At 40.5% G+C, this 20,831-nt stretch overlaps 1 protein-coding gene across 2 annotated transcripts in view; it reads right to left on the reverse strand.

The window, feature by feature from the left end:
* inpp4aa (inositol polyphosphate-4-phosphatase type I Aa) overlaps nt 1–18,768 on the reverse strand; it is a 30,353-nt gene extending 11,585 nt beyond the window's left edge. For both annotated transcript variants that reach the window (XM_036139130.1, XM_036139129.1), the window contains exons 1-10: nt 18,631–18,768; nt 9,564–9,780; nt 9,426–9,470; nt 5,989–6,107; nt 5,787–5,903; nt 5,615–5,694; nt 5,388–5,505; nt 4,445–4,535; nt 2,372–2,519; nt 1,434–1,564 (exon numbers count right to left, since the gene is read on the reverse strand). In XM_036139130.1, the coding sequence (XP_035995023.1) occupies nt 1,434–1,564; nt 2,372–2,519; nt 4,445–4,535; nt 5,388–5,505; nt 5,615–5,694; nt 5,787–5,903; nt 5,989–6,107; nt 9,426–9,470; nt 9,564–9,663 (949 nt within the window). In that variant the 5' untranslated portion in view covers nt 9,664–9,780; nt 18,631–18,768. The remainder of the gene's footprint in view (nt 1–1,433; nt 1,565–2,371; nt 2,520–4,444; nt 4,536–5,387; nt 5,506–5,614; nt 5,695–5,786; nt 5,904–5,988; nt 6,108–9,425; nt 9,471–9,563; nt 9,781–18,630) is intronic.
* Between the last annotated feature and the right edge of the window lie 2,063 nt (nt 18,769–20,831).

Below are 20,831 nucleotides of genomic sequence, written 5' to 3' on the forward strand. Positions count from 1 at the left end.
CTACATGACCTTCTGTGTGGAGAGCATTGTGCCTACACGACGGCTATGATGCTTTCCAAACAACCCCCCATGGGTGACCCCTGAGCTGAAAGTCCTCCTGAACCAGAAGAAAAAGGCTTTCTACTCAGGGAGTAGTAGAGAGGAGCAGCGTAGAGCTCAGCGGGAGCTTCAACGGAGGACCGGGGCAGCAAAGAAGGATTATGGGAAGAAGATGGAGGAGCAGCTGGCGCAGAACAACGTCAGAGATGTGTGGAGAGGTCTGAAGAACATCTCCGGCTTCGGGCAGAGAAACAGCAGGGCTGCAGATGGTGACACTAACTTTGCAGATGAACTGAACACATTCTTCACCCGTTTTGACTCCCCCCACACTGGCCCCCTCCCTGCCGTCAACCCCCCACACGTCTCCAACCCCCGGCCCCCCAGAGAACTACCATCCCCCCCGCCGCCACTCTCATCAACCCCCAACCCATCTTATCTTATCTATTATCTTATCTTAAAATTAACCTATATTTTAATCAATAGCATAATCTCATAATGAAAAATATAGCAGAATCAAACCTTTGTAAAAATTACAAAAATAAAAATAAATATATTTTTTTGCAATTTGGGTTTCTGTGAATCCATAGGGTCCCTGTTTATAACTATGATGTAACACAGAGGCCCATTTCTTGGAGCCTCTCTTAAAAATGGGCAAGACAAAAGAACATGGCATTCACCACAAATTTCACAAGTCAGGAAATAGCTACAGAAACATCCCTACTGCGATTAAACTGACCAATATTTACAGCTAGGGCAATAATTACAAAGTGTTAAACAACTAGAGACTAATTTATTATGTCTCTATGCACAGAGAACCAGATGGTAAGATGAGGAAAGACCCCAAAAAGAAATGTTCCATAACGTTCCATCTTGAGCTCAGCAGGTCTCATTAACAACCATTGATACCATCTACGTGCCGACAGGAAAGAATATTTTCTGTTTCTTTATCTCACAGACTCACAGTTTTCTAAACTGTGCGAAAAACACAGTTTACCTCCGCTCTTTAGTCTGATAATGAGTGTTGTTTATTGTTGTTGCATTTTCTTCTGTCTCAACTTTACCCCCACAGCTGCGCAACATCCTGATTAATAAATACAATGATAAAACCTCAACCTAAAATTATCTCACAGGGACAAAAGATGTGAATTGTGAAACTGTTTTTAAAACATTAGAATCAGCCGACCTTTTCAGGAGGGACAGAGAACAAGTCCTAATAAAGGCCTGAGACTAGTAAAACTTCAATGAGTTGGAGCTCTTGAAGAGATTTGGAAGATACAATGCAGGGTGTTTAATGTTAAATGTACGTTTTATGAGCTCAAGTAAAACTAGGCCTAATTTAGCATTTAATAGTAGTGTGTCACGCCTATGTACAGAGGTGCGTTTCTGTCTCTGACCTTTGTATTCGTGCAGGTCACTTATCGTCTCCTGGTATGTGAGGATGATGGTCTGATAATGAGTGATGATCTGCCTCCTGAGATTCTCCCGACAAGGAGCGAGCTCACCCAGCTCCTCCAGCTCACACACCCTGTGGATCGAACCAAAACATGCGCTGAAACGATGGATGTTTGAAAGCTGTGTTTGATGCAAAGACCCTGATATTTGAGGTTCCAGGTTTGCAATAAAAACAAAATCTATAGAATTTGTCCACATGGTTGCTACAAGATAGTAGGGCTGGACGGTATAGAATCTATCTATCTATCTATCTATCTATCTATCTATCTATCTATCTATCTATCTATCTATCTATCTATCTATCTATCTATCTATCTATCTATCTATCTATCTATCTATCTATCTATCTATCTATCTATCTATCTATCTATCTATCTATCTATCTATCTATCTATCTGTCTGTCTGTCTGTCTGTCTATCTATATATTCTATATTGATACAATAGAAATCATATTAACAGATTCAAATTTCAAATATCAACAAATTAAAAACATTTATTTTAAGTGCAGCCCTGGCCATTTTATGCTGTTGCTAAATGACCTATTTTTAGATAAAGACACATAAAGACTGAAATCAGTCTGAACCCTTTATTCAACCAACTTTTTACCAAAAAAGAAAAAAACCTGGTGTCTGAACTCTTTGAAGGGGGCGGAGCTTGGTGACCGAGCGTTCCTGGGTCTACTTTTGTGATTGGTTGGAAGGATGTAATGACTATAATATTAACCTACATTCCTAAAATGCATAAGGAAGGAAAACTTTTATTTACCCTTTTTTTCTATCGTCAATATGCCTCTATCGTCCAGCCCTACAAGATATTAACAGAAAAATGCAAGAAGTGTCTAGCTTCCCTGATGTTTGGACCCCAGTTTTTTAACTATACCTCACAGCGTCCTCCTCCAGCAGCAGCTTCACGAACTGTCGGGGAATATGCAAGGAGAGCACGCTTTCAGCCATCTGCTCCAGGACACGCAGGTGGTTTCCATCCGTGGTGGGGAAACGATACGTCCGTGACATGACGCCTCCAAAAACTTAAGACACAATGGAGAAGATGTTAAAAAGCCTCAAGGTCTCAGATCTGTAGGAGCAGAAAATTACTATCATGTCCTGTAAAAGTTTTCATCCACTCCCAACTTTTCTCATTTTCACGTTGCACGTCCGTAAACTTCAATGTATTTCATTGGTATTTTTGTGAGACATTCGGCTGTTCTATGAAAAGCCTCCTGGGTTATCAGAGAACATGAGTGAACAGACAGTGTCATGAAGACCATGTGAAACAGCAGAGAGGTCATTGGTGAAGGTGTGGAGACGTTTAAAGCGGTGCGAGGTAATACACTGTGTGCATAACTATTAGGCATGTGAGTATTTTGACCATATCATAATTTTTTGGCACATTTTCTAATTCTAAACCTGAATGGATTGAAGTATAGCAATTGATGTGTATCTGTAATTATGCACACCCTATATGAGGGTGTGCATAATTATTTAGGCAAAATTGGCAAAAGAAGAGATTTAACTGACTCTGAAAGGTAAAAAAAAAAATACCAAAAGTCTTTCAGAAGGTTGCCACACTCTGGAAATTGCTCAGATATCGTGTCGTGATCACAGAACCATCAAGTGTTTTGGTGCACATGGTCAACAGAGTCTCAAAAAGGGTGTTGACAAAAAAAGAAATATTAACTGCCAAATATTAGAGAGGAATCTAGCACGAAGCTACCAGGAAGCCATTGTCTTCCTGTTCTGTCATATTCTAAAGAGGGAGCCTACATGGAGACTAGAGGTCCAATGCTCAGAGACGTGGCCGAGGTAAGGGAGGCTGAAACCCGACCACCGCTGCAAAACATACATAAGACTGAGGTAAGAAATGTCTGAAGACAGATGTCTCAAAGTTTTATGGACTGACAAAATGACGGTGACTCATGACAGATTAGATGGGCCCATGACTGGATCAATCCACTTCGAGTCAGACACCAGCAAGTCTGAGATGGGGTACTGGTATGGACTGGTATTATGAAAAATGAGCTGGCTGGACTTTTTTGGCGCAAAATCGACTCCCAGACCTACTGCGGGTCTTTAGAAGACATTTTATTCAAGCAGATGTACACGAAGACGTCTGCATCTTTCAAAAAGACAATGAACTCAACAGAGAACTTATGGCCTGTTCTTAAACGACAGATTTACAGGGAAGGAAGACAGACCACAGATATTCTCCTAGGAAAGCAAAAATCTCCCTTTTACTGTCTTAAACTTTCTTACTTGAGGTTTAATAACATTTTGGATTAACCATGAGCACTGTAGTTTGTGATTAATACAGGTAAACCTCAAAAATAAGACTAGCATAATAACTGTGCACAGTGTAGAACAACAGCAATGGGTGTCCATTTAAACTGCCAGGCTAAGCCGAAGAATAGCAGCTCAGATGTAAAAATGTGCAGACAGGACAACAATGAACTCTACAAATCTTGTCTGTAAGGAGAAATGGTGAGATTGTTGAATTGTTGAAAGAAGGTGAAATGAATCTCCTTCTACAGTTTGCTAAAAGCTATGTAGGGGACACAGATCTCAATATATTCCTGTATTACAACGGCCCAGTCAAAGTCCAAACATAAATCCAACTTAGAATCAGCGGCAAGACTTCTCTCTCCCAGCAATCTGACTGATCTTGAGCCATTTCAGAATAAAGAATGGGCAAAAATGTCCGTCTCTAAACGTGCAAAGGTGAGAGGGACATAACCCCAAAAAAACTAAAGCTGTGATTGGAGCAAAAGATGGTTCTGCAAACAATGACTTTCCTTTGTCTTCAGAAGTATACATAACTTTGTGTTGCTCTATCACATAAAATTACCTCCTAAAAATATTAATGTTTGTGTTTGTAATGTGACAAAATGTGAAACAGTTTAAGGCTATTGAACACTTTGCCAGGACCTGTATGCAGGGCCCGTACGAGGACACTCACCTGCTTTTAGCATCGGATCTTTACATAGAGACGAAGACTTGGATTTAATACTCGTGGATCCAGTCAAGCTTTCATCGACAGGGAGAACCATCTAACACGGAAAACAAGCAAGTCAAAGCTCTCTGAATTAAAGCCGGTGCCCCATTTAACATACTAATCCACCTCCTAATCAAATACAATGATCTCAACTCTATCAGGCTCGGACCTGATTTATGGTTTTCCCAATTACTGTCCTGGCTGATATTTTGTGTTTTATACTCTAAAAGAAAAGAGATTTTTTGGTAACACTTTATTTGAAGGGGTGTACATAAGACTGACATTACACTGTCATAAACATGATATAACACCTGCTATGAACATAAATGACTCTTTATGAATGTTTAGGACTGTTGTCATTAACTGTCATTCGGTACATTATGACACTATTAAAGCAAAGTTGACATTGTTTAAAATGTCTTTGTTATGACAAGCCCTTAACTTAACCAAATCCCAAACCAAGCCCTTAACTTAACCAAATCCCAAATCAAGCCCTTAACTTAACCAAATCCCAAACCAAGCCCTTAATTTAACCAAATCCCAAATCAAGCCCTAAACTTAACCTTGTCTCTGTTAATGTCAAGTTGTAATAACAAAGACATTTTAAACAATGTCAACTTTGCTTTAATAGTGTCATAATATACCGAATGACAATTAATGACAACAGTCATAAACATTCATAATGAGTCATTTATGTTCATAACAGGTGTTATGTCATGTTTATGACAGTGTAATGTCAGTCTTATGTACACCCCTTCAAATAAAGTGTAACCCATTTTTTTCATAATGACAAGTTCTGAAATTTACTTAAATCAGAGAATGACATTCATTGGCTTCAGTTTTAACAGCTTCAATTAAAAGCACAGAAAATATAGAAAGTTCTAAGAGAAAGATTTGCTTCTTTTACCCGTCCGTTGACCGTGTCCCCCCTCTGTAATCTTGCAACTGGGGCCCTCTGCTCCCGCTTCTCCTCTATTTGCCAGGCGATGACTGTGATGTTGCCAACACGCTCATTGTCTGCTGACCTGACACACACACACACACACACACACCATGATATCAGGTCAGATCCAACCATCGATCTCCTGCTAAGTGAGCATTTTGCATCCACACCGTGAAATTTCCCCCTGTTACCTTAGTGTCAAGTGCAGCCTGTGGTGTTTGTCCTGCAGCAGCTCTTTTACAGAAAACATGGACGAACCGAGCATGTACATCTGTCGCGTGAGAGATTTAAAGGATTTTAATGCAGATAAGAGTCGACCAGGAAGGATTTGCGTCTGAGTACAGATGTTATTTGAGATTTTACCGTGCCCTGTGACCGGTCCTTCACATCGTAGACGGAGAGCTTGACCTGAGTCTGCTGCGTGATGAGAGAGTCCTGAAAGAAAGCTATGCTGCTCAGGTAGATGGGATTACTGGTGCCCTGCGGAAAGACGACGACAGAGAAAGGGGAAAGGTGAGGAGGTGCTAAGAGTCAGAGAAGTAAAAGCAAAGGGATTTAAATTTACCTCTATGATTTCCGTCTGAGCGTGTTTGGTCCAGAAGGCCTGTGGTGGAGTGGTGCAGCTGACGGCCACGAAGCTGGTTGGCTTGCGGTCCAGAGAGGGCGCGACCAGCTCGCTGCAGGCTGCAGCAACATGCCAACACAAGAGATTACTAAATGGCTGGGCGGCATTTAATCCCTGCATGGAGGGAATCATATACCGAACTTTAGATTTGTTGGTGCTTTATGAGCAGATGATGTTACGTGATACGTTTTAACTCTGAACAATAGCATATATTATGAAAGCGGTTTTCTCCTATTCTCAAATCTGACATTCACTGTCAGCCATGGTTCACCGGGTTGTATTTAGCTGCTTTGAGTTATTCGGTGTGCTTTGTGTTATTTTCAGACTCTTATTTCTATATTTTTGTATGCTTCAAGCGTTTTTAAGAGAGCATGTAGCTTTCCCCCTTTAATGTTTTTATACTGTGGTGTTCAGGTCAAAAGTCTGGGTGTCATCCTCCACTGTACCCTTTCCTTCTCCTACCATGTCCATAATATAACTTGGTTTGCTTATTTCTATCTTTGTAGCACATAAAGGAGGAGAATGCTGCTTGTCGGGACTTTGATGCAATCAACTGGTTCCCTTATATAGGACATCTTTGACCAATCTGTATAATATGATTGAATATGACTTTGTAAAGTGCCTTGAGATTACATGTTTCATGAATCGGGGCTATATTAATAAAATTGAATTGAATTGAATTGAATAAAATCCTTCATAAATTACAACTCAAAAGCACATCAATTAAATAGAAATCATATTCATCAATATCGATAATTATCAACAAATTAACATGTACTTTAAGTGCTGCCCTGACCATTTTATGCTGTTGCTTAATGACCTATTATTAGATAAAGACACACAAACACTGAATTCAAACTCAACCCTTTATTCAACCAACTTTTTACCAAAACTGCAGGGTTTTTTTTTTTACAAAGAAAAGGAATTCATGCTGTGTGAACTCTTTGATAGGCGTGGAGCTTGGAGACGGGGTGTTCCTGGGTCTGCGTTGTGATTGGTTGGGAGGATGTAATCACTGTAGTATTAAACTACATGATAGGCTAGAATGCAAAAGGAAGAAAAACAGTTCTTCTGTCAAACTTTTTATCAACCCTTTTTTTTCTATCATCAGTTATCTATCTATTGATCGATATGTATTGTTATTAAATTATCGTCCAGCCTTAGCTGCCCGCGTCATCACACAACGCCTTTCAACCCATTACATCACACCTGCTCTGCAGCAGCTTCATTGGCTCCCAATCACACATTCGCACCAACTACAAAGCACTCCTCCTTGCCTTTAAAGCTATTCACTACCTCGCCCCTCCATATCTTTCTGATCTCCTTCACATTGCTACACCTGTCCGCACCCTCAGATCCTCATCCTCCATTCAGCTTACTGTCGCCCCTGGCCATTTTGTTACCATTCAGCATTCAGTCGCTCTGCTCCTCAGCTCTGGAACTCACTTCCACAAATGTAAAATCAAAACTCATACGCTCTCTGATCGCAACTGCATTTTGTTTAATGACACTTGTTTTTATGTTTTATGTAAGGTGTCCTTGAGTGTCCAGAGAGGCACCTGTAAATAAAATATATTATTTGTACCTGTACTTTACATTTCACTTGTTTTCTTTTTTATTTATTTATTTATTTATTTATTTATTTATTTATTTATTTATTTTTTTACTGAATCCTCTCCCAGCTATCTCGGCTTCTAGTCCTCACCTAATTACTGTAACTGCTTTACTTGATCCACTTCCATGTTTGGCCCAACTTAGTATAAATTCAGTCTTGGCAAAATGAAAGCACACCCTTTGTCAATTATATGGTTTTATCGTACAGGGGAGAGTTGGTATGGTTGCAACATGAGGAGAGCTGTATAGATCTCTGTGACTGCATAATAAAAATAAAGACAATTATAACTCTTCTGATTCTTTGTGAATTATTTTGCTAGTAGACTAATTCATCCATAGACAGAAAAATGCTCCTGAGTTAAGCATAGAGTGGGTTTGAGTTATGGTCGGTCACAAAGAGAGAGGAAGGGACGTCATTCTGGCTTATTCTTGGAAAATATCTAAATTTAAAGCATTTCTTATAATGCAGCGCCTTTTGGGCTTTTTGTCAACTCTCCTCAGCAAGTGTTACAACCCACGCCGTTAATGGAGTGGGTTGTAACAAGAGAACAGAGCGAATTTAACTGTAACAAATCAGGTCTGTGGTAGTGTTGCAAGGTTGAGTGTCACTTGAAGGAAACAAACGAGCATTTCATTTAGAAACTTGAACCCTATAGCTCAAACAATCAGTGAGGTAAAGGGACTGAAAATGTCGTATCCGGTCTCCTTCAAATTATCTGGTTCTATAAATTGTATACAGTTACATCTAAGTAAAAGATGTAACTGTATACAATGCCCCCGCGCCCCGACCCCGGATAAGCGGAAGAGGATGGATGGATGGATGGATGGTGCTCTTACATGTGGTCAGATGTCCATCGTAGCTATGGCAAAGTGTAACAGATTCAAGTTCCCCTTGAATTGTCTGATTTTAGGGCTGCACAGTGGCGCAGTGGGTAGTGCTGTTGTCATACAGCAAGAAGGTCCTGGGTTCAAGTCCTTCCCTTGCCCTGGGTCTTTCTGCATGTTCTCCCTGTGCATGCATGGGTTCTCTCTGGGTACTCCAGCTTCCTCCCACAGTCCAAAAACATGACTGTTATGGTTAACTTGCCTCTCTAAATTCTCCTTAGGTGTGAGAATGGTTGGTTGTCTCTGTGATAGACTGGCAACCTGTCCAGGGTGTACCCTACCTCTCGCCCACTGACAGCACCCCTTGTGACCCCACAAGGGCTAGACGTGCCAGAAGATGGATGGATATCTAAATTTAGGGCTAAACCAGCTGGGTTGCTAGGTATTGTACGCTTCTTGTCTTGCACATTATTCCTTGAGCATTACAGCATGCCCTACTTCCTCCTGTGGTTTAAACTGATCTGAAATGATTATTGGGATTTATGGTCTTGCTGTTGGTCAGCTTGTTTTCATAATATTTGTTTCAATAACCTGTGGTGAAAGCCAAAGGATGGCACACATGGTGGCTGTGTGGCTGCCGTCCGATATACATGCCTCCGTTTCAATACTTTCAAAACAAGTCTGAGCAAATCAGTGGTCTGTCTATGAGTAGTCATTAAAATCTAAATGTCTAAACACACGTGTTAATGCACTCTTTAAGCACAACTAAGATGATCACATTTAAAATGTAAAGCTTAGTAATGAAGCTAATTTAGCAAGAATCTACGGTTTTGATGTATGAGATTTCTTAATGATCAAATATTTACCTTAAAATTCTTTACTTTAAGTAAAAAATGTAGAATCTTATAATAAAACAAGCAAGATATTTCTGGACCTACCCACACTGAACTCCAGAACTGGTTCATCTGGATCTTGGCTGGTGCCTTTGATGTAGACAAAACGACAGCAGCAAACAAAGCACATGAGCAAAATCTCCTTTCTAACAGCGGTCACCATGGTACCAGTCACTTAGCTACCTGAGAGAGCCAGCCCCATCATCTCAGCAGAGAGATCAAAGGTGTTGGCCCGGTAGACCGACCACGGCCGGTGGCGGGGGCTGCGCTCCTTCCCGGACATGGTGGGCTTCCGTCGGGGCAGAGGATGGATGTTAGGAGCTTGAAGAGCAGACTCAGAGATTAAAGCTGTCTTGTTCTCTGTTGGCCTTCCTTTTTCAGGCGCTTGATTGCGTTAAATCTGCAAGACAAAGAGGAAAGGAAATCAAGATGAACGCTGTTTGCTTTACCAGGAAATTCAGCCGAGGCACAAAAATAACTCCTGGGTATTGGTTTATGTCATCAAGAGCAGAACAAAAATACAACATTAAATCCAGCCGGGTCGTAACAAGATGATACATGATATCTTTTTCCGAGTTAAAGACAAACTAGTTCTTGGATTTTGAGGATGATAATATATGCAGTGAGATGAATGTCGCTATGAGAAGTGAGACTTTCACACAGCTGTAGGATATGAAACTCTGCAGCTGGCTGAATCCACATCTTCTCCTCATGCTATAAATATATTGTGCTGAAAACAATTTAAACAGATCTTGTAAGAACTAAAGTGGATGTTATATATTTGTTTTAAGAGCACCAGTGTTCAGATTTTCCTTGACCTTAGGTGATTATTTAGGGGTGTGGTCCCATGTTATTTAGAGGATATGGGAGGACCCAACAGGTAGTTGGCCGAGGGGCTTTTCTGAAAACCTTCTGTTGACCGTCACTCATAATCATCGCCATAATCACTGTCAGTCTTAGTCTCTGTTTTTCTTCATCATTGTCCTTCTAGGTAATTATTTTGGATGTCATTTTGCTTTATTTTTCCAGTGTTGTGCATTGGTTTTGATTAAGCATCGTCATAACTTTGGAAAATAAATGAGAAAACACAAGTGGGGCTCATCATGGCTTCTTGGAGACGCATCACAGTAAAATAACCTACTCAGCTTATGTTGCTGAATTCAAGTTGCTACAGACACCCTCTGTTTCTTTTTGTTACACTGGAGTTCAGATCGTACAATCATTTTTTTTTATATCAGACAAACACAATATTAAATCTATTTATGTGAAATATAAATCAATCATTCCTTCCTACTTTCTCTTATAGTAGTGGTTAAGAACCAATAACGGCTGTGTGTTGAGTTATTTTGAGGGTTACAGCCAATTTACACAGTTTTACAAGCTGTACACTGACTACTTTACATCAAATTAAAATGTCATATCGTCAGAGTTGTCCCATGAAAGGAAATAATCAGATACTCACAAAACATGTCAAGGGTGCGCTCACGTTTTGTGAGAGACTGTAACTGCGCTTTGTTAAAATCATTCACACAAAAACCAGAGTTTAAACCCTAAGTAATCATTATCATTACTATCCAGCCATCGCTAATGTGTGCCGTGTTCTCAGAGAAAACTGCAGCCGATGAAGCAACGCTGCTGCACAGAAGGTTGCTCAATGGGAGCAGGAAGCTAAAGTGGTGCCAAGTGGGCCATAACAGGAGAGTTGGCTCTCAGCTCTACACTTTCGGCACTATATAGCAAACAGCCTTCAGTTTAAAGCACAAATTGACAATAACCAGAGCTGATTGTTCAACTAGGGTTTATATGTCAGTGTCGGCAGATGAATTTCTTTTTTCTTCTTCTTCTTTTGAACCACAGAGTACGCAGTTTCCTTTTTCAGGATTCTTTTTTTGTATTGTCAGGTGTTAGACACCCCCCCCCCCCTTGTTCTAAAGAGACCAAAGTGTGTGAACATAAAAACATTTTATTAAAGGAAACTGTCATTCGCTGTGTGGACAACATTTCAAGTATAGACAATATTATAATATATAGAAACCCCTTTCTATATAATAATAGAAAGGGGTTGAATAAATGATTGAATTGTTTATTTATGGAGCACTGTTCATACACATGGTCACAAGATAAGATATAAAAAGGTCACAAAAATCTAAGTTACAATAGAAAGAAAATGCAGATGAAGATACATCTAAAGAATTACTAATGCGTAGCAACATAGTTAGGTTGAAAAATTATCCCAAAGTTACAAACACAGAGTTGGCAGATAAATGGAAGGAGATAATTGCTTGGAATTACAATTATTATACAGTACTTGTTGAAATTTAGATCAAGATCATTATCAGCAAGCCAGTTCTTTATCAGAGGGAAGTTGTCGTTAAGGATTTATGACCTATCAAATCTTTCACGCAGGCCTTTAAAAAGGAGATAATGAGGGAAACCCAGACATTTCCAGCTCGTTCTGTGGGCTCTCTAGGCGTTCTCAGGTCAGACAGGAAAGATAGTCCCTCCAGTGAGTTCTGGGTCTTTCCTGGGGTCTCCTCCCAGTCGGACGTGCCTGGAAAACCTCCAAAGGGAGGCGCCCAAGGAGCATCTTTATCAGATGCTCGAATCCTCTCAACTGACTCCTTTCTATGAGGAGAAGCAGCGGCTCTGCTTCAAGCTCCACCCGGATGACAGAGCTCCTCACCTTATCTCTGAGGCTGAGCCCGGCCACCCTCCGGAGGAAGCTGATTTCAGCTGCTTGTATCTGCGATCTTGCTCTTTCAGTCCTGATCCAGACCTCTTGATCGCCGGAACGCAGACGGACCGGTAAATCAAGAGTATTGCTTTTTGGCTCAGGCTCTTTCTTCATCACAGCAGAACGGAGCAGCTGCCTGCATTTCCACTGGACATCCATCTGGCCATCTCTCGTTCCATCCTACCATCACTCATGAACAAGAAACCAAGACCTCAGGCTTGCTTCTTAAAAAAATAATTAAAAAAATACTATTTTGAACGGTGCGTTGACAGAAATGGTTTCACAAAACCCGGCTCTGTTTAAATTGTTGTAAATCACATCTCTGCAACTATATTTCTGTGGTCCACAGTATCAAACGCCGCACCAGGATGGAGTAGCACAAGCAAAAAAACTATTCCCAGCATCCATCCGAAGATCCTTGTGTACCTTTAAAAGGGCAGTCTCAAAGAAACCGCTAGACGATGAGAGGAAGCAAAAAGGACAGAGCAAGTGGCGCGACGACTAACATGAGCTGCTTCTATTTGAGCTGACAGGTAAATGTTTACATTTCCTGTGGCACGTCACCCTCAGTTAACATCCCCACGCTGGTATTTATGTCCGCCCTTCAAACACCCAGCCGCCTTTGCTCAGCGTGATCGAAGATTTCCCCCTCCCTCTCAGCCCTGATACAGGCAAACCAGGATTAAAGCACCTGCGTCTCAGCCACGAGTCAATTCAGACTCGTTTCTCATTGTCTTTTTGATGCTGTGCGCTCAAGCTTAAAGAAACCAGCGAACGGGGTCTATTTTTACCCATGAATCAGTTCTGACGTCACGCAGCACGTGCAGATGAAAACGCAATCTCCTCCACTGACACACATATGACTCTCCAAGTACTCTTCACTCAGTCCCACGCCATCCCTCCCTCCCTCCATCCATCCATCCATCCATCCATCTATCGAACGGGATGCTCTTTGCCAGTTCGGTCTGTTTTTGGCAACGTCAAGCGAGACCGAAACAGATGACAATTACACCACGGATGCTGCGGCTCATTAGGCTGCGTGGGAGTATTTGTCAGTGGGAAACGTCTTTTTAGCACGCCGTAATCTTCGCTGCCTTGGGCAATGTGGGACGCTCTATAGGGAACGAACGCTGGAACTAATGTAAAGCCACGGGGAAGGTTAATTATCACTTCAACTGTCTCGCAGTCACCAGTTACATACAGTCCCCACGTGAACGGAGGAAAACATACAGTAGTGCCGTGGCAACTTCACAATTTAAGGATTTATCATCAAGATTACATCTTTAAAAAAAAAAAAAACATACAAATCTTGCATATATTGATCAGCCCCCTGACCATTCTCATGAGGATGTGCAATTAATGAGTTTTTTTTTTAAATCCCAAGTCAACACCTTCAAGCATGACTAGAATTTGAGGCGGTCCGATTGACAAGCTAGGTGTCTTCAGCGGAAACGTTTTATGGTCATGCGAGACAAAGATTGAGCTGTTTAGCTACAGTGACGACAAGAAAGGGTAACACCGTACTAACCATGCTGAGGGTCTGCTTAAAGGTATACTATGCAACCGGCGTTGATTTTCCAGCGAGGCTCCCCCCAGAGGGCGAAAGTAAAAGTGCACTGTCGTAAATATGCTCAGCTGTTCTCCTGGTTTGTCCGTCAAGCCAGGCGCGGTTGTTTTGAGCTTAGCAGACAGGCGAACACAACGAATACAAAAGTGGAAAAAACGGCAGTAAAAACAATGACTAACACAGTGAAAGTATGAACATGCAGAGAGAGAGACAAACCATTCCAATGCAGTGTTTCCCCTAGGAATTTGGAACGACCGGCGGAGCAGGGGGAGACAAGCTTTGCTCCGATGAGCTGCTGAGCGGAGGGGGGGGGGGAGAGACATAGTTTGCACCGATGAGCTGCTGAGCGGACCGGGGGGGGGGGGGGGGGGGGGGAGACAAACTTTGCGCCGCTGAGCGGAGGGGGGGGGGGGGGGGGGGGAGACAAAGTTTGCGCCGATGAGCTGCTGAGCGGAGCGGAGCGGGGGGGAGACAAACTTTGCGCCGCTGAGCGGCTGAGCGGAGCAGCGCGCATATCGAGTTAGTTTTATTTTTTTATTATTATTTTTTTGGAATGTCGGCGAGGCGGTAGCGTGAGGGAAACCATACAATGTTACTTACAATCGCATCAGCAGAAACGCGAGGTCCGCGTCAGCCTGGCAGCCTTCTATGTTCACCTGTGTACGACTCCTCTCTCTGTCCAGAGCCCTTTTCCTCTTTCTTGCCTGCTCCAACATGGGCTTTCGCTGTTTTCTCGCTGGTTCCGCCATGATAACTGCACAAATATCGCCACTGCGCTAGGAATGAGCACACCTTTCACTGCGGGCGTGTAGCAGTTCTCGCCGTAAAGCAAGACCGACTCTTGCGATGCACACGAGACTACTGAGCCTGTGACTGCGGGCCGACTGCTCCTGCAATTGCAAGTGCGGTATTTCCCCCACAGACCACCAGGGCGGCCGAGAAAACCTTAGTTCAACCTGAAATGACTCATTTAATCATCCAAAACGGTATGGAACATATTAATTAACTGAAAAATGTTGCATAGTATGCCTTTAACTACAGGGACAATGGAAGTCTGAGGGCGCTGAAGATGTTCTCCATATTAAGAAAAGGTGGAGATTTTTTTTTATTCCTTTGCTTCAGAGATCATCAAATAGTTTACAAAGATTTGTATTTTGGAGCCACCATTTAAAATGAGTTATGCTTTAATCTGTCTGAAGACCAAAGTAACTTCTTTGATTTGTTTAAATGTGTGACTTATAAATGTTCAAAATTTATATTAAAGGTGCATCGTGCAAATTTTGAAGTTAAATATTATTAATTTAATTCACCAGACATCCCCTTACAATTGCCTGATGTGTAAAATGAGTTATCCCCTATTTACCGCAGTTGCCTCTATAGGCTGGGTTAGTCAGTTCATGAGAGAGTGATTCGGGACGAATTCTCTGGGTGTGCATGTTGGTGTGACGCACTGCGCGCTCTCATTCACCTGGCTACTTTATTTAGTCTCTGCTGTAATCGATGCATTAGTGAGAGAACACAGGCTAATTTCAATATTTATAACTTTCTTACCTCAGAAGACATTACACCTCTAAACAAAACACCTGTGCAGCTGCATATCTTTCCTCTTCTCATATGCACGTGCACAACACTGCCGTCATTTCAACTTATTACCAGAGGGGGCAGACGCCTCTTTTATTGATTCCAAAACCAATTTTTAGGTGTGCTTGGTAACTGGACTCTTTTCTGGTCATAAAGGACTTTTACTCTAAATGTTAATGTTACTTGTCCACACACGCAAAACTCACACACCTATGCACTGAGACCGGATATTGCTATGCAAACTGAGGTTTAGCGTCTAACACAAGAACCCTTCGGCGGGTGGAGAAGGGAAACTGGAATCAAGCTCCAATTACAAGGCAACTTCTTTTCCTACTAACCCACATCTATCACAATTGTTTTCTGTCCTGCAAGAAAGTCTAAAATTTTCAACAATCCAAGGTTAAATCCAAAATTGTCCTTAGCCCCCTGGCAGATTTAGACTTGCAATATGCTTTTCCAACATACCTTTTCTGACTGAAGTAAATATCCATGTTTGGAATGGCCCATCCAGAGTCCTGCCTTGAATCTGATATAATGGTGTTGGTAGGGAGGTCTTCCAACCTCAAAGTAAATCATCCAAATACCAGTGGAAAAAGAGAGTTTTATTGTTGTAATTCCAACAAAGATTTTTTTTTCATTGATTATTAAGAGAGGGTGGACAATTTTCAAGCCGCTTTTTAACTGAAACGCCATTTTAAAAACAAAACAGAAAAAGATATTGCCAAAACTAATAATCTTTTACATTGTTTGATTATCTTTTTGGACATGTCTGTCACATTTCCAATCAGAAACAAACTTCTTGGTTTCAAGAAAGTAATGTTGAATCTAACTCTGCCAGGGGTAAGAAAAATGTTGCTGGCTGCAGCCGCTGATTTTAGGTGTTTATGAGAGATTAAGACATTGTCTATTTGCTACATCATCTGACTCTTTGCAATGCACCAGTATTCAATTCAATCCAATTACATTTTATTTACATAGCGCCAATTCACAACATGTCATCTTCAGGCACTTTACAAAGTCAAATTCAATCATATCATACAGATTGGTCAATAAGTTTCCCATCTGAGGAAACCCAGCAGGTTGCATCAAGTCTTGACAAGCAGCATTCACTCCTCCTGAAAGAGTGTAGAGCCACAGGGACAGTCGTCTGCATTGTTGATGGCTTTGCAGCAATCCCTCAAACTGAGCATGCATGTGGCGAGGGTACATGAATGGTCAGTATCACTTGTAGTGGGAAAGACCCTCAGCATGACACCATCACCACCACCACCACCATGGCTAACCAGTTGGTACTCTCTTCACCTTGTCTCATCCAAACATCATTGGCATGGTGGCCAATAAGAACAATCTTGGTGTGATTAGACCATAAAACCTTTCTCCTTAAGGCCTTGGTCTGTCCATGTATGCAGTTGAAAATGTTACTCATGCTTGAAAATGGGTTTTTTTTAAGCAGGGGCTCCTTTCTTAGTTTGCACCATTGGCTGTACCATGGACAGCTACACTGCTGCTCCAGCTTCTTCTAGTTTAAGGCAGGCTTGAGGCTTGGTGGAAGCTGGGCTGTTTCTAAACATGATAATAATATTACGTCTTATGTGTACCACACTTTACGTGCACTTTTAAGTGCTTACAGGATTTTAAAAACAATGATTAACACAGGGGAAAAAAAGTGAATATGGTAACCAGCTTCCTTTCATCTGAGAGTGACAGTTCTGATCAGGCACTAGAAACTTGGACACTCTTTGGTCTTTCAACAGGATCGTGATGGATTTAAATTGGCTGACATTAAGTTTCCAGAAAACTTCTAATCTTGCCAAATAAGATGCTAAAAATGGTGGATTGTGCCTAAAAGCTGCTTGTCAGCAGAATTATTCCAGATGCTTGTGGGGCGTGGCTGAGGCTTGAATTGTTGAATGGCATGTCTTATTTTAACATGCCGTGGATTACAGAAAAATCCACAATATAGTCAAACTTTGCACTTGGTCCTGATTTTTGAAAACTATTAAAACTGATGAATACTTTAAATCTTTCCGTCCTGGAAAAAAATTAAGGCATTTAACTAATTACATTTATGCCCACGACGAGTGCATGTAAACCTCTGAGTGTAACTGTAGCAGAAAAGTGAGCCAGAGCTCTAGGTGGTCTCTGCGCCCCTGGGATGGTCTGGAAACAAAAGTGACCCAGTTTGTTGGGCTGCCTGCGCACAGCTGGGCCTCCTGCACATGCTGTCAGCAGCAAACGCACTGCAGCTCCTCCTGCTCAGACCTCCTCCACATCAATCCGAACCCGTCTCCATTGACTCTTCTGCCCTGTCATCGCCCCTGTCTTCTCTTCATTTTGGCACCAACAAACTTCATTTCCTCTATGTCCCGCTGTGGGTTCAGTTTATTGATTTGAGGATTTTGTTTGGTGCTGACCAGTGCAACATTGGCTTTGCATGAAAATCTGCTCAAAAAGAAATGCGTAAAAATGTCCCTAAAATTAAACTGCAAAAAAATTAAGAGAAGATGTAAAGGACTTTAGGTCTAGGGAGAGAAGTCTTACAAAACATAAACCAATGAGAGTAAGGGAGTTGTTCTTCAGACGGCTGAGAACCTTAAGTAATAATAAACAAGGCAGGCTTCACATCTAAGCTGTTGAGATGATTTGTGGTACATTGCTATATATTCACCTTTAAATGAACAAATATAAAAAAGAATAAATATACACATTATTTTGTTCAATAAAATAAAAAAAACTAACGTATACAAAACACATACAAAAATACCAATAAATATTCCTAAAAAGTCCGCTGTACGAATGTACGTGTTTGGACGCTTTTAGCAGCGTTAGAAAGGCCTGCATTGGCGTGACACGTTGCTTCACAAGGCAGCACATAACTCTGCTATTAAATGTAGGGGAATAGTAATGTTTCCTTTATAACCACAAATAATTATCACTCTATTTCATCAGCCAGCTGCTATTATGTTTTCTCCGTAAGCTAATTGGATACATAGTAAAGCTCGCAGAGTAATTTATGGGAGCATTAGCCATTATATTTAATGTCTATGTTTATTCACGTACAACAACAAACATTGCGTCACAATATGCGCTGATGCTCATCCCCTGGCGCTGCTGCGTAAGGCTGTAGGATATAACCAACACAGTGACATTGATAAACCCGCCTTGAATGAAAAGAAGCCATCGACATTTGGACTTCTCGCTATGGCTGTAAACACCGCACGTCTCATTGGGATCAAGCCGCGAGCGACGCCGCCGCCGCCGCGTCATGAGATCATCTTTCTCTGAGAACAAACACCCAAAGCCATAATAACGAAATCACGTCAAAAAAACAAAAAACAAAATACGCTCTGAACAGCAATCTGTCATACCGTTGGTGAAGAGCTGAAGACCTCTTGTCACACTGATGCGCATCCTGGTTGCAATGACGACGCCTGCAGCTGCAGTCCAGACTCGCCCAGACTCCCTCTGACACATCCGGACGTAATACCGCTGATGGAAGCGAGGCTCGCTTCATCCACTGGGGGTCGCTGTTGTCCTCCTCAGATAAATCAATGTACGGAAAGCTCATTTCTAACATAATAAAAGCGCCACTAACGTCATTGATGACGTCCCACAATCCCACCCACCCTTTTGAACATATAATGCCTAAAAAATAAAATAAATAAATAAATAAACATATAATACCACTTTACTGTTGGGTAAGAAAACTGTCAATATAAATGTATGCGTAGGTGTCTGAATTTGTAGATGTAAGTCAATAAATGTGAATAAATGTATCATTTTTATTTGTAAAAAATAAATAAATAAAATGTCTTTGTTCCTTGTTGTGAACTCGTACATACCCCATACTTTTCACATTCAAGTGTGTTAGCCTATCTAAAATATGCTGTTTACGAAAAACCTGAAAAGAAAGAGAAAAAAAAGAAGAAAAAAAAATGCTTTTCAGACATCTACAACACATTGTTACTAGTTCTACACTGTATATGTATAAAAAGGTGTAATAGGATAATACAATACCTAAAAAATATTACATTGTAACTTTTATAAAACAACCTCAGACATCAATGATTTCAATATTAATTAGCAGCAATATAATAATGTAAAAATTTAAATTGATTAAAACCTTAACATCTTTTTAATAGCATTTTTATAGCACTATGGTGCGTAATTGTGACATAAACAGGTGACATTAATACTGTCACTGGTTACAACTGCAGCTATCATTTTTATACTCTTTTGTCAGTCATACAGGCTGGTCATGCAAGATACAAATAACCATGTTTTGGATATCTGAAGCCTGAGAACCATGGATAAGATAAGAACAGTTTCTTTCTCAAAGCTGTGAAGGCAATCATCCCCTACTGAAAATCAAATAAACCACCAGCCCTATTATAGACTGTCTCAGCACAAGCTGTACTTCATGTAAACGCCATATGCTTCATTTAGATGTAAATATGTTTTTTAAAAAAGTTTTTAATATATTGTGTTTTTTGTCTGAGGGTGTTTTTAAATTTTTGAGGGTCTTCTCTCAGAATGCTCACCTTTTTGTTTTTCTATAAGTGTTTTTAATTTATGTTTGCATATTATATGTGCATTCTCATCCAAAATTTCATTATAATTACACAATGACAGTAAAGACTCTTGATTCTTGAATAACTGTCCTGAAAAGAGGAATGTTGGAGTTTTCATTGAAAATAGTCAGAAAGCTTTTCTGACTACTTTAAATATTATTTTGGGTGATAAAATGTTCAGTTATTGTTATTTTAAATCTGTGACTTTCAAGTCAAATATTGAAGTTAAATGTTAGAATGGCTTCTCAAATGGTTTCAGGATTTTAAGAGAAATTTCTCTCTATTTTTGGTGAAGACCGTTAACATAATTTGACTTTAAAAGGATATAATTTAGGTATATTTAATGACATTTTCCTAAAACAGTGGTGCTTATAATTGTTGTTGATATATTTAGTCAAGACAATGTAAAAAGTCCGAAGGTTGACATCATGATGTATTAAAAGAAACCTATTTTTGATATTTTTCTAATTTTATGTGTAAAAAAAAAAAAAAAAAAAAAAAGATAAAGACACTAAGGACGGCGGTGTGATTTTGATTATATATAACAAAGTATGCCATACACAAAGTACTATGGCGACCACACCTGGAGCTGCGGTGCATGGATGGGGATGCAACCAAAACAGATGAAAAATACCGAGGAAACATTAATAACAAATATGATAAGCATTATTAAAATGTATCACGTGAGCTTGTTTACGTGAATCCAGTGGTTTCTTTTGTTGTCCCCCCACAAACAAATGTATGTAGGCAATAAAAACGCAGCTGCAGTGAGGATCTTCACAGTACTATAAGAAATATTAATGAAATACACATTAAAAGCACATAAAAAAAGAAAGCTACCTCTGCGTTGCTTTTTTTTTTGGTGTTGATCACCAGAGGAAAATACATTTGATAGCTTAATTGTTTTTCGTAGTGCTGATTTTATTCTAGTTGAAAGAAGGATCAACAACACTAAGCACGGATAAAATAGAAAAACAGTCATTTATATATTAGCTTAA

The sequence above is a fragment of the Fundulus heteroclitus genome, chromosome 7, assembly GCF_011125445.2.
Source record: "Fundulus heteroclitus isolate FHET01 chromosome 7, MU-UCD_Fhet_4.1, whole genome shotgun sequence".
NCBI classification, from domain to species: domain Eukaryota; kingdom Metazoa; phylum Chordata; class Actinopteri; order Cyprinodontiformes; family Fundulidae; genus Fundulus; species Fundulus heteroclitus.